Below are 14,887 nucleotides of genomic sequence, written 5' to 3'. Positions count from 1 at the left end.
GGGTTCTGACGTTATAGTTCCCCCACTCTATTGGCAGTAAATATAAATGTCTACTTTTAGTCTCTGAAGTTAAAGTTAAAGTTTTACCCTCTGTGCTTATTCCAGGAGGAATTGGGCGAGCCAGACATCACTGACACAAACACCTCTCCTGCTGATTTTGTTATTATGGACAACGAAACCACTACAAGCACTGCAGTTGTGATGAGATGATCTTCCAGTGTTTGACATTCAGAAATACACAGTTCATGTGGTTTAAAAAAGGCTGAATAAAAAAACCCTCAATTGTATAGCCACAGTTGTGCGTGTGTTTATTATGCATAAGTGTATTTTTTGAGTTAGTATTTCTATATAATAAAGCACCACTGCATCAAAATAATTGGTAAATGAAAAACATTGCGTATGATAAACAATAATTTTAAGTACACAGCACTTAAACATTAAGCAAAAACAAATTTAAGCTTTTCAGTTTGACTTAATTGTTATTTATAATTAATGTTAACTTAAAAAATTTGAGTTGCTTAATTAATTAATTTTTTTTAGGTAACCGGTGTCCACAAAAATTTTGAGTATTCTGAGCTTATCGGGTTTTACAGTGCAAGAGAAGAATATAAATGTAAACCATATGACTCCAGTAATTTAATCCATGTCTTCTGAAGCAGTACAATCAGATGTCAAGATTTATACTGAATTAGGAGTAACGTTTTGATCTCTTTCTCACCCAAAACTGATTGTATTGCTTCAGAAGACACAGATTAAACAATAGGATCTGTATGTTTTTGTATGTGTTCCACAGAAGCAAGGAAATCATTTTGACACACAAGGAGTAAATTAATTATCATTTTTGGGTGAACTATCCATTTAAGAGAAATTCTAATATCAAGATGATGGCTAATTTAAATTGCATTTAATTGCCTTCAACAAGCTTGTGAAAATGTTTTAAAAACAAATTGCTGTTTGGAATAAATGTTTTGTTGATACTGACTCACTGTTTTCAGTTTTTGACTTGGGCAATGTTATTGTAGATTCCAGTAGTAACGTATTATTATTTAGTACCAATTTCCAATAGCATTTTTTTGTTCACTCAACATTTTGTTCACTCACAAAGACATTGGCTGTGTCCGAAATTGCCCCCTATACCCTCATTCACTATTCCCTACATTAAGAATATCTCTTTGGATTTGAGACTTTAGTCTTTGCAACTTTACAGATCTTCTTTATGCACCAAGAGCTTGTAACACTCCAAAGAGAAAGGAAAAATTTAAATCGCATCATATGACCCCTTTAACTGAATTTTACCGCACATTCTTCCATATGTACATCAGTTTGACAGTCACCACTGACAAGCTACAAAATATATTGTAGAAACTTAATTTTCTGTAAAGCTGCTTTGCAGCAATTTGTATCGTGAAAAGTAGTTAATTTCGTCAGCTATTTTCAATTTAGTCTTAGTCTTAGTCCCGTGGTAAAATGTCCTTGTTAGTTTTTATCATATTTAGTCAACCTTATCCTATTTAGTTTTAGTCAAGTTTTAGTCAAAGAAAACCTGAAGTATTTTAGTCTAGTTTTAGTCAATGAAAACTTTACATTTTAGCAATAAGATTATCATTAATTAACCGTACAGCAGTTTTGGCAGCCATTTTTAATTTAGTCTTAGTCTTACTCAAATGTACATTTTAGTTATCATATTTAGACAACCTTGTCCTGTTTTTGTTTATTAAATGAAATGTATGAGCATTTTAGTCAGGTTTTAGTCAATGAAATAATTTTCGTCATTCTGTATAATGGTTAAACTGATAAAAAAAAAAATGTTCTCAAAATTATAATCGTAACGATTGTTGTCATTTGAGAAATTTACTTTTGCATTTCAGGTATTGCAACTGATTTATTATAGGCTTTTTATTATATAAATTAATACCAAAGACTTATGCAATCTCTCGGTCTACATTATGAAAACAGCTAAAACAAACGAAAAATATTATAACTGAAATTACTAATTCCACTAATTCCAAATTACAATAGCCTATTTCTCTATTAAAACAACAGCGTTTGAGTAAGTGCATTTACTCAATATAGTCAAAGGTCTCATGACAATATAGTCGAGGTCTGATGACAGAACACTGATTGATGCTTTCAATTAGATCACTAAACTCCAGCTTGTTTGTCGCTGTTTTCAGATCATCAGTGCTTCCACAATGAGGAGCGAGCGCGTGCGCATGGCTGCCAGATTGCTTAAATTAAGCAAAACACTGGGCAGAAAATGTATCCTTGTAACAGCGAAGCTCTGATTCGGGGATTTTAACTCTTGATAACTGGCAACCGCACTCATGAAAGCTCGCCTAGCAGAGGCGTGTAGAGCTGTGCGCAATAACACAATAACGGTAAAGTTTTTATCTTTTTAAATACATTTTAGTCTCATCTTATTTCGTCAACGAAATTGCATGTTGGTATAGTCTTAGTTATTGTTTATTGACCTTATTATCGTCTCGTCTTCGTCTCGTCTTAGTCATGGGAAATAAGCTTGTCGACGAACATTTATTGTCATAGTCTTCGTTAACGAAATTAACACTAGTGAAAAGCGCTATACAAATAAACTTGAATTGAATTTATTGGACAATTCCAAGACATGCAAACTGATCTAACACATAAACACACACACACACACACACTCACACATTCACACACATTACAGAAAGAAAGAAAGAAAGAGAGGAAATAATGACTTTAAAAAGAGTGAAAATATGGAATCCCAAGTTTCTAGTAATCTATGCAATTTCTTATAATTTAATCCTCACATTAAGTTTTCAATGATACTATGAAACTTTATAGTAAATAGGGATGAGTCACGATTTTTGAATATTCGATTAGTTTATTTAATTATAGAATATCGAATAGGTTACGATTATTGTCTTTAAAAAATTCCCCATGTTTTCCGTGCTGATGCGGTGGTGACGCGTTCATGTAAGCAGAGGGTGGCGCTAAAAAGCCAAATGGTTCTATAACTTCATATTCCTTATTTCTCTTCTCTTTACTGCGTTAAGCTTTTAACCCTTTCCTATACCAACTGTATGTGTGTGTGTGTGTGTGTGTTTATGTGTATGTTAGACCAGTTTAAGTGTGTATTTGTATGTTAGACCAGTTTAAGTGTTTATGTGTATGTTAGACTAGTTTAAGTTTTTATGTAGTTAATAAAACCTTACTTGTGTCACACTTGACGTTGTTCATTGTTTGCTCATAACTGGAGTCCCTAATCATGCAGATTTATGCTACAAGCTCTGTGTAGAGTTGTACAGTAAGAAAGTTATTTCCCTTAACCAGGAAATTAACGTTCTTAGAATTGACAAGACAGTTGACCCTGAGAGGTCAAGTAAATATCTACAGCGGATCTAAAATATTCATAATTAATTATAACTAGTTATGATTAATTATTCATATTTCCCATGAGCTGATTCGTTACAGAAACTATGTATAAGAAGGAAAAGGAAGAAGAGTGTGAGAAGACTAGATGGCTTATCTCCTCATGATGGTAGAGAAGCAGCAGGCATACAGGCCAAAAATCCCAATAGTAAAAAAGGAAAATGAACGCTCAACGCATTGTTCAAAAGCCAGCCCGCAAAAAGCCCCAAATTGTATTGGTATCATGAGTTTTAAACTCGCCTGTTAGATACATCCCTGGTGGGGTTTCAACCAATTAGACAAAAATAACATTAAAGAGGTGTGTGAAGTCTACCCCCCAAGATTACTGTTATAAACATGAGCCACGTCCAAAAGGTAAAGGGGGAGGTGTTGCTACGATTTATAACAATAGTTTCAGGAAATTGCGCTATAAAGAGAGCAGCCCGGAAAATGAAGAGCAGCGGAAGGAAAACAAAATTCGAGGTATTTCGTATCGCATGGCGGGAAAGTACCCTATCCTACAGAAAAGCATTAAAAACTGCTAGATCTGATTACTTTTCATCTCTTTTAGAAGAAAACAAAGATAACCCTAGGTATTTATTCAATATAGTGGTAAATTAACGAAAAATAAAGCATCAACAAGTGTTGACATTTCCCAACAGCACAGCAGTAATGACTTTATGAACTACTTTACTTCCAAGATCAGTACTTTTAAGATAAAATTGTAACCAAGCAGCCGTCAGCTACAGTAACGCATGTGTTAGCTTGCACTGTTATGCTGATTATACTCAGCTCTATATTTCTTCGCGGCCCGGCAAAACATACCAATTTGAAAAACGGAATGCATAGTCGATATAAAAAACTGGATGACGAGTAATTTCTTACTGTTAAATTCTGGGGGAAAAAACTGATGAGTTAATTGTAGGACCTAAAAACTCTGCAAATAATAACCAAGAACAATGTCTAACACTTGATGGCTGTTCTGTCAATTCTTCGTCATCAGTTAGGAACCTAGGTGTGCTATTTGATAGCAATCTTTCCTTTGAAAGCCATGTTTCTAGCATTTGTAAAACTGCATTTTTCCATCTCAAAAACATATCTAAATTACGACCTATGCTCTCAATGTCAAATGCAGAAATGTTAATTAATGCGTTCATGACCTCAAGGTTAGATTATTGTAACGCTTTATTGGGTGGTTGTTCTGCACGCTTAATAAACAAACTCCAGCTGGTCCAAAATGCAGCAGCTAAAGTTCTTACTAGAACCAGGAAGTATGACCATATTAGCACGGTTCTGTCAACACTGCACTAGCTCCACACTGAATTCAATGATGAACTGCCTTTAACTGAAAATTGAGTGTTTACTATTATCATTTTGCATTACTGACACAATATCTTCCTAATTAATGCTGTACAGTTGCTTTGACACAATCTGTATTGGTAAAAGTGCTATATAAATAAAGGTGACTTGACTTGACTTGACATTGTCTTTGTATTAGGGTGCAGCTATGTTTCTCCTCCCCACACATAAATCAACATGTTATCTTTTGGTAACATTCAAATTTTCCAGCTCCTGCAGAGTATAATTTACACATGATTTATATAATGAGGACATTTGATCAATAATTGGTTGATATCAACATTTTAGTGATTAATTATCATTCACACACATACCAAACACACCGATAAACATATAAACTATTCAATAGTTATTAAATAGTTATTAAGGCTGAGTAAATGATGACTGAATTTTTCTTTTTGGGTGAAATATCACTTTATTTATTTATTTATTTTTATGAAAAATCACCACTGTGTGTTGCTCGGAGATGCTGTGGCTTTATAGGTAATATTATAAAGCTAATATTATACGAGCTAAAACGGCAGCCCAAAATTTAATATATGCTTTGACTTGAACGGTCTTCGGTCACTTCTGACCGGAGAATTTTACATTTTGAATTTTTAAAAATCGCAGCTTCACCGGAATGGTACGAAACTTGGTGACTTTTATGGCACTTGGTATGTGAACACAAAAAATAAATAAAAAATTGAGGGCATGATTCAAAAAAGCTAAGTGGTCGTAAAAAATAGTCACACTCATGGTCTTCGGTCAAAAATGACCGACCATAGGAAATGAATGGGAAATGTGAAAAAAAAAAATCGAAAATACAGAAACTTTTTGTGTGTGCAATCTACAAATCCCCCACAATGCAGAAAAAAATTGCACAGCAATGAAGGGGTGAAACTCTAAAACATCTAGAGTGCAAAATCAACACACTAACTCACACACGCGCGGACACACACTTGTACACACACACACCTATGAACTGATATGACTGTAACACTGCAACTATGTAAAATAAAATCAATAATTCAACTACAATGCAGTAAAAAAAGTGGACAGCAAGGAAGGGGTTACACTCTAAAACATCAAGAGTGTAAAACAGATACATCCACTCTCACACACTTACTTACACACACACTCACAGACACACATCTACAGAATTATACATACTCAAATGAATTGGTATAGCTATAACCATATAGCCAAAATGAGTCAGAAGACTGAAATAAGAGGTTAAAATCCCAGAAGGATTAAGCTCTGATAAAGCATTCCCATAAATTTGTGTTACATTTTTATAGAATTTTAATGTTTGAATACAGTGTCTGATACTTTTCAAATTTTACAAATGGAAACAGAATTTAGATCAAATATAGCCAAACTTCTTGTGTTTATTGTCAGATATCCTGCTTTATAGTGTTCTTATAATGCATATTATTTTATCATAGAACAAAGAATTACAAAGTTGAATGGATAAACAAATGAACACATTAAGGCCTATTTCCGTTTATCATAACTGTAGCTGTTTTTGCCTGTTTTCAAGTTCATCTCATGGAGAAAAAAAAAAGTTGCTAATGAACAATGCATTTTATATCTCCTGATCGCTTTGGCATTGGACTTTTGTAAAACAATTATCATTCGTTGGCTTCACACATGCTATATACAGGTTGATTACTGACTTCCAAAAAAAGATGCATGTGAAGTTGTCTTGTATATCCTGCCAATTTTTGCCACTTTTTTTTTTTAATAAACCGAGTTATTATGTTTATTTTCATATTAAATATCGCAACAGGCATTTATCACTCAGTTTAGCACGTTTAAATTAATAATTTATATGAATTAATTTAAAAAGAGATCAATATGTAATGCACTTGAATGTAGGCTACTGTACACTCTAAAAAATTCTGGGTTGTTTCAACCCAACTTTTTTTAGAGTGATATTATTTACTGAAGTGTTTGATGAGGTTGCAGTGTTCCAAACACTCTCAGAAATAAAGGTTCAAAAGCTGTCACTGGGGCGGTACCTTTTCAAAAGGTACATGTTTGTACCTAAAGGGTCCATTTTGGTACCTTAACCCTTGTGCGGTCTTTGGTCATTTCTGACCGGAGAATTTTACATTTAGATTTTTTAAAAATCGTAGCTTCACCAGAATGGTACAAAACTTGGTGACTTTTATGACACTTGGTATGTGAACACAAAAAAAAATTGAGGGCATGATTCGAAAAAGCTAAGTGGTCGTAATAAAAAATAGTCACACTCATGGTCTTCGGTCAAAAATGACCGACCATAGGAAATGAATGGATGAATAATTTTTGTTACATTTTAATAGAATTTTAATGTTTTGTGTAACAATCTGATTTCTGTGTTGAATTCAGGTTTTAATGTAGTAATAATAATGCAAAAACCTACACTTCAAATCAACATTTAAAACAACAAAAAATATAAAATTTGACAAAAAGTAGTCTTTGTGAATGCCTTATACATTTAAATCCACAACCTAATAAAAGTAAACAATTATGTATAAAAACAACTAGGGAATTCACAAGCCTCTCTATAGAGTCCTGTACAGGAATATTGTGGTTACACCATGAAATTACAGTTTTTTTCTTTTTTTGCTCTCACCAGGAGGTGCTATTCTGCCAACAAAAATTTGATTTTAAAGGCCTAGTCTCCATTTAAATCTGAAATACTGCATTAATTGAAAAATAATTTTAACAAATTAGATTTTTTTTTTTTTACTATTTTCAGTTAGAAAAACTGATCATAATTATTGCATAAATATTAATTAGTACCATAAAATTCTCTCAAAATACAAAAGAAAAAATATTATAGAACAAAAATATATTAGTTTGATTTTACTGAAGAAAAATAAAGTTACATTTCAGGTGTCCTGTCACTTTTGACCGCGAAGACCATGAGTGTGACTCCCAAATAAGGAGCACACAAGGGTTAAGTGTTTTTATAAAGCATGTTTAAGTTTTATTGAAAAAAAGGCTACTGTTGCTTTATTGAACATGAAAAATAATACTGTTGTAATATTTCTTATTCTATTATAAACATTGTCCATTTATTTTTCCTTTCAATACACTGTGTATCTAGAGATTGTCAGTTTTTAAAAAACAGATTCAAATAACAAATCAATTTACGATGAGTTTAGATTTGGATACTGCACTAAATATCTTTGAAACTTTCATTGCTAACTAACTTAAAAACAGTGAACCACCGTAAGTTAGTGTTGTTACTATGAAAACCAATATGAATTTGCGACTGCAGTGTGAAAACAGAATTTTATACATGAACATATATTGGTGAATAATGTTAATGCTTATAAAGAGATAACTGATTTATATAATTTGTTAAAAGTATCAAACCAATCCGATTTCAGTAGTGGCGTGTAATACAGCCACTCCCACTAGCCACTTTGGCTGATTGAATCAATATTTGCATAATGTCAAATCCATTGGAAATGAATGTAATAGAGTCTGATTGCCTAAAGCTTCCAATGACAGCAGTGAGGCTGATCACACAGGACGAAGCTCAAATCATGAATGAATCTAGAGATCCAAAAATGTAATAATATATTTGTTCATATAACAACATTACACAACAGCATATTTTAAGAGAGAATTCCATTAAATGCTTATAAATTTTAGTCTATTCGTTTACACTGCCGCTGCTTCACAGAGATAAACAAACTCTTCTTCTGCTGCGCTTTGTGCCTGTAGTCGACAGCGCCTTCTAGCGGTTTGGCTGTGTGATTGCAGAAAGACACAAGGACGCAGACACGAGACAGCAATGCCTGTGCTGTACAATAGTGAAAGTTGTCACTCCAAATGTGTATTTGAAGCTTTGTTTTTTCGCCAAAATATTTCATCCTTAACCTTTGTTAGAACTGAGATTAATCGCCATACACCATAATGACAAAGCAAAAAAACAGATTTGTGACAACTTTGCAAATTTATTAAAATTAAAAAACTGAAATAAGTACATTGCATAAGTATTCATTCCATGAACGCAGTTGTCAGATTCTGTCCCGTGTTTTGTGTGCGTTTTTCTGTGACCCAGTTTCGGTCTCCCGCGTATTCTGTTAATTTCATCCCAGGTGTTTCCCATGTGTAATTTCCAGTGATCCCAGGTGTGTCTCCTTCGTCCCTCGTCATCCTGTGTTTGTTTAATTTCCTATGATTCCAGGTGTGTCTCCTTAGTCCCTCGTCATCCTGTGTTTAAAAGTCTGAGTCCTTTGAGTTAGTGTTGTCCGGTATTGTTTGTTTATGTCAACTCCCTTGTGCTACATGTGATTCCCCGCGATTGAAATAAACTCATTGGTTTGTACTCCTGGTCTCCTGGTTTCCTCGTTCCGTGCTCCTCACAGTAGCACCCCGTGACAGAAGTACTTAGTTGAAGCACCTTTACAGTCTCAAGTATTTTTGGTATGATGCGACAAGCTTTGCACATCTGCATTTGGCAATTATCTGTCATTCTTCTCCTCACCTCTTTACCTCTCAAGCTCTGTCAACTTGGATGGGGGCTGGCAGACTGTGACGAGAGGGGCGGGGCTGAGAGCCGTGGGAACGGAGCGAGGCCGGTGTTCCCGACCTACGAACGGTGTTACATTGGTGCCGAAACCCGGGAGTATGTGACAAGTGGCGGCGGGGCCGAGAGCCATCCAGGCCTGGTCCTCTCTCTCTTTCAGTGTCGTAGCTCCTCCTTTTATCCTTCCGGAGCTCCTCCGTGGGACTCGAGACCGGTGAGTGGTGCAGGTGTCGCTCATTATCAATTACTCCACCGGCCTCACTCCGTTCCCACGGCCCCACTCGTCACACAGACATTTTCAGGTTTCTCCAGAAATGTCTGATTGGGTTCAAGCCCAGGCTCTGGCTGGGCCACTCAAGGACATTCACAGAGTTGTCTATAAGCCACTCTTGCTGTGTGCTTAGGGTCATTGTCCTGTTGGAAGGTGAACCTTCTGCCCAGTCTGAGGTTCTAAATGTTCTGGACTATGTTTTCATTAAGGCTATCTCAATATTTTGCTGTGTTGAGCTTTCCTTCTACTCTGACGAGTCCCTCAGTCCCTGGCGCTGAAAAAAAGGCCCCACAGCATGAGGCTGCTACCGCCACACTTTAGTGTTGGGATGGTACTGTGCAGGTGATGAGCAGTGCCTGGTTTCCTCCATACATGATGCATGGAATTGAGGTTCATCAGACCAGATAATCTTGTTTCTTACAATTTGAGAGTTATTTAGGTGCTTTGTTGCAAATTCTAAGTGGGTTTTCATGTGTCTTCAATGAGGAGAGGATTGAGTTTGGCCACACCACCATAAAGACCGGACCTGTGGAGTGTTGCAGTGATGTTTGTCTTTCTTTAAGTTTCTCCTATCTGCATATATGATCAGGGAGCTCAACTAGAGTGACCATCATCTTCTTGGTCACCAGTCTAACCAAGGCCCTTCTCCATCAATTGCTCAGTTTGGCCAGGAGGCCAGCTCTAGGAAGAGTCCTAGTTGTTCCAAACTTCTTCCATTATGGATAATGGAGGCTAAATGCTTCTGTGAATCTTCAATGCAGCAGAAATTTTTTTTTAACTCTTCCCCAGATCTGTGCCTTGACGCAATCCTGTCTCTGAGCTCTAAAGGTGACCTCAGGGCTTGGTTTTTACTCTGATATGCATTTTCAGCTGTTAGACCTTTTATTGAGAGGCGTGTGCCTTTCCAAATCATACTCATTCAAATGAATTTGCCACAGGTTAACTCCACTCGAAGTGTAGTAACATCTACAAGTGATATGAGTGGTCCTGGGCTAAATTTCAAGTGTCCCAGAAAAGGGTATGAATACTCATGCAATGGAATAATTTAAGTTTTTTATTTCTAATAAATTTGCAAAGTTGTTACAAACCTGTTTTGCTTTGTCATTATGGTGTATGCATTGTAGATTGATGTGTGGGGGGGGGGTCATTTAAAGCAGTTTAACATAAGGCTGCAACATAACAAAACGTGAAAAAAATGAATACTTTCGCAAGGCACTGTACATATATTAGGGCTACACGATTAATCAAAATTCAATCGCAAAGGCGACAAATCGCGATTAGCCAGAAGCTGTGATTGTCATGCGTATCTTTCAGTAAAGCATGGTTCTATGATCAGTAGTAAATCTCCATCCGAAGGCCAGAGGGCACTCTCGCGAGGAAACTCCAAATACGCCCCGCAGAAGAAATCCAGGAAAACCATATAGCAGTTGCTGAATAAACAGAAGATTTAACTGCTTTCATTGATTCAACGTGACTAATAAACACACAACTACGACAATATATAACCATATATTGTCGTAGTTGTGTGTTTATTAGTCATAATATCTGAGTTCATCTTATTATAATGTTTATTATATTAAAGTATATAATAATGCAATGCTAATTGACATAGCCTTTATCACTGCTTAGCTATATGTTGCGTGCCTTATTCTGTGTAAGAATCCACATCATCTCACAGAGGGATTTACTTTAAACACTCGACTGACATTATGAAGTGAGTTTGGAGTAAAAACATGTTATTAAATGTGGTATTTTCACGTGCTTTCAGGTGGAACAGCATTTACTACACAGAGCCGTAGTTCACTGAGAAGCTACGCAAACAGCTTTCATAATCGCAGAACGATTTTTTCGATTTCATTATCGAGCGATTATATTGTCTGCAATTATGAACGCGATTTTGCATAGCTTGTTAGTGAACTACAGCTCTGTGTAGTAAATGCTGCTCCATCTGAAAGCAGGTGATGGAGATTTACTACTGATTACAGAACCGGCTTTACTGACAAGATACGCATGACAATCGCATTCGATTAATCGTTCAGCCCTAATATATATATATATATATATACACAGTATATATATACACACAGTGTTTCCCATACATTGATTAATTTGTGGCGGCTGCCACAATATCAAAACTGACCGCCACAAATAGATTTTCCAAAAGGCTTTGAATTCATTGAATAAAAATGAGCACTACACGTTTCAAAATCGAAACCCTGTGTGGGTATTTTTATATCACTGTATTTCTGAAGGAACCCGACTGTCTTCAGAAAATTTTGGATGTCATTCTTTTAGATCTTGTGTTTCCCATACATTGATTAATTTGTGGCGGCTGCCACAATATCAAAACTGACCGCCACAAATAGATTTTCCAAAAGGCTTTGAATTCATTGAATAAAAATGAGCACTACACGTTTCAAAATCGAAACCCTGTGTGGGTATTTTTATATCATGTATGTGTGTGTGTGTGTGTGTGTCTGTGTATAGTTATCATGTCAGATTCAGGATGTTATCATAAGCAGGCATCATTGTTCGTTACCAAAGCAACCACTGCATCCACACCACTTCTTGTTTGTATAGAAGAGCTTCTGTACACATAAGTGCCAACAAGATCACAAAGCAAGCTTGCTGGTGTGATATACTCACCTCAGGAAAACGGCTGCCCTCACTGCTTTCCGACTGTTTATTGGCTGTCACCGTCAATAATGGAGCTGCACAAAAAAAAAGACAAGTCAAACTCAGTCTGCTTCTTAATTGATTAGCTCCAGCTCTCTCTGTCTGTGGAAAGAGACCAGTTTAAAATTGTGTAGGACTGTATGGTCATACCTGTGAGCTCATGGATAGTCATTCTGTCTAAGACGTTGAAGGATGTGTCGAGCTTCAGTGGTTGACTGCAGCGCTGACACACAAAACTCACCTGCATGGTGTTGCTAGAAAACTTCAAACCCTCCATGTTTCTGTAGGGAGCATAATACACACACCATTAAAAGGAGCTTTTAGGATATGTACCTAGTTAGTGATATATATGTATTTATGAAGACTTCAGATGCAAAAGCCGCTAAATGCCACCTCATAAGTTCATCAAATACTGTAGCTTCAAACCCACTAAATCCCAGCCTCAGCCCATTCAGAAATACTGGTTCGCTGGCAGAAACATCTAAACAACGCATCCCTTTGCCAACAAAAGCCTCCAAGTCAACAGAACCAATCAGAGGACGCAAATCGAATCATATAATTTCAAGATGAATCACGGCGTGCATATTAGCACCAGCTTTCAATTGTCGAGCTGCAAGTTTTTATCCTGGTTAAAGTAGGGCTGTTGATTTAACATGTTAAAATGTTTTTAATGCATTTAACGCACACGCCCTGCCCAGACCTGCGTAGGTGATCTTACATTTCATACAGGTGACTGGTGATGAACATGATGTAAGGAAACAACTCACTGTGTGATGTAGCCTGTAGCATGCAGTTATATGCCCCTAAAATTAAAGAGATTTGGGGCAAAAATGCCCCTGTATGAGTTTTTTTTTTCTTATATTTATATCATATGATGTTGTTAAGCAATATCACACTAGCAACGAGTGCAGTATCAGTGCTGTTTTTGTCCCAAATAGCTCAAGTGCAAATGTGATATTGATTTTATACAGTTCAATAAGTAAGAAGTTAATATTGTGTTATATTTTAGACACAATATTGTCTGTTTTTGCTCAGTTTTTCCAATGGCAATATTACCTATAAAGCCACAGCAGAACTGTTGTGCATCTGTGAGCAAAACACAGCAGTGATTTGTTTCGGCGTTCGAGAGGGCTTCTCGAGCTGAAGGGATCCCCCAAAGTTGGTGGAGATCCGCCGTCGCATTCGCGAGATAGTGACAAAAGCCAACACTTTCACTTCAGTAAGGAGGTCTCTTGTTCAGGCAGCAGCATTCAAGCGTTGTCTTATTCGACCGTAAGTGGACTTCACATGATATTCCGCCATGATTCCAGTTCAAGGGAACATACACGCTACATTCAAAGGGCATTAAAGTGCGCGAGACGTGAATTTAAATTGTATTTATTTACAGAGGTATATTATGTCACACTTCACACTTCTCTAGTAAGTTTCCATTGTTTCCATTGATATCGATATATCTTTATATATAAGATATAATGATATCTGCCTTTTTTTTACTCCCTAATATCGGTATCGGCCCCCCAAAAAAACATATCGGTCAGGCTCTAATTTCTACCACCATCTACTGGCAGTTTTTGTTTTGTTAATTATAGTATCATTTCATAAAAAATAATACTAAAACAATATTGTTAATAATAAAAAATAATAATAAAATATTAAAGGGATAAGTCACCCAAAAACTAAAATTAAAATAATTCCGACTTAGTTAGAAAATAAGGCATTTCAATAACTAATAACCTTTTCATTGCCATTCAAGTGAAATAACTATACCTAAACAAAGAAGCCTGATAAATAAAATGGTCATTTAAAAGAAAAAATGTCAGATGGTTTTTGCATCTGAAGTCTTCATTCATAGTGCTGCTTGAAAGTTTGTGAACCCTTTAGAATTGTCTATATTTCTGCATAAGTATAACCCATAAAAATCATCAGATTTTCATGCAAGTCCTGAAAGTTGACAAGTGTGTACATTAATGAGGAAAAAAAATTAACTTAAATGATTTTAGCAAATGGCTGCAATATAACAAAGAGTGAAAAATTTAAGGGGGTCTGAATACTTTCCGTACCCACTGTATATACAATGCTGCTTGAATGTGTGTGAACCCTTTAGAATTGTCTATATTTCTGCATAAGTATAACCCATAAAAATCATCAGATTTTCATGCAAGTCCTGAAAGTTGACAAAGAGAACCCAATCAAACAAATGAGATGAAAATATATACTTTGTCATTTATTTATTAAGGAAAATTATCTAATATTACATATCTGTGAGCGGCAAAAGTATGTGAATCTCAAGGATTAGCTGTTAATTTGAAGGTGAATCAGAGGTGTTTTTAATCAGTGAGATGACTATCAGGTGTCAGTGTGTGCCCTGTTTTCTGTTTTATTTAAAGAACAGGGAACTATCAAAGTTTGGTCATGTTTGTGGAAGTGTATCACGGCACAAACAAATGAGATCTCCGAGGACCTCAGAAAAAGAGTTGGTGTTGCTCATCCGGCTAGAAAAGATTTCAAAGCCATCTCTAAAGAGTTTGGACCCCACCAATCCACAGTCAGACAGACAGTTCTGTCCGAGAACTGAATCTCAAAGAGAAAGTGGGTCATGCAGCAAGACCGTTGTCTCAAGCACACAAGTCGTTCTACCAAAGAATGGTTAAAGAAGAACAAAGTTAATGTTTTGG

At 35.9% G+C, this 14,887-nt stretch overlaps 1 protein-coding gene across 1 annotated transcript in view; it reads right to left on the bottom strand.

Annotated features, from left to right (window-relative positions):
• LOC107737073 (beclin-1-like) overlaps nt 1-14,887 on the bottom strand; it is a 35,552-nt gene that overhangs the window by 17,411 nt on the left and 3,254 nt on the right. The window contains exons 2-3 of the mRNA XM_016548475.1: nt 12,363-12,493; nt 12,183-12,247 (exon numbers count right to left, since the gene is read on the bottom strand). Coding sequence (XP_016403961.1) covers nt 12,183-12,247; nt 12,363-12,489 — 192 coding nt within the window. The 5' untranslated portion in view covers nt 12,490-12,493. The remainder of the gene's footprint in view (nt 1-12,182; nt 12,248-12,362; nt 12,494-14,887) is intronic.

The sequence above is a fragment of the Sinocyclocheilus rhinocerous genome, unplaced genomic scaffold (assembly GCF_001515625.1).
Source record: "Sinocyclocheilus rhinocerous isolate Xijiao unplaced genomic scaffold, SAMN03320098_v1.1 scaffold3391, whole genome shotgun sequence".
Lineage (NCBI taxonomy): Eukaryota > Metazoa > Chordata > Actinopteri > Cypriniformes > Cyprinidae > Sinocyclocheilus > Sinocyclocheilus rhinocerous.
The sequence above is the reverse complement of the archived record's forward strand: the minus strand, read 5'-3'. Positions and strand labels throughout refer to the sequence as shown.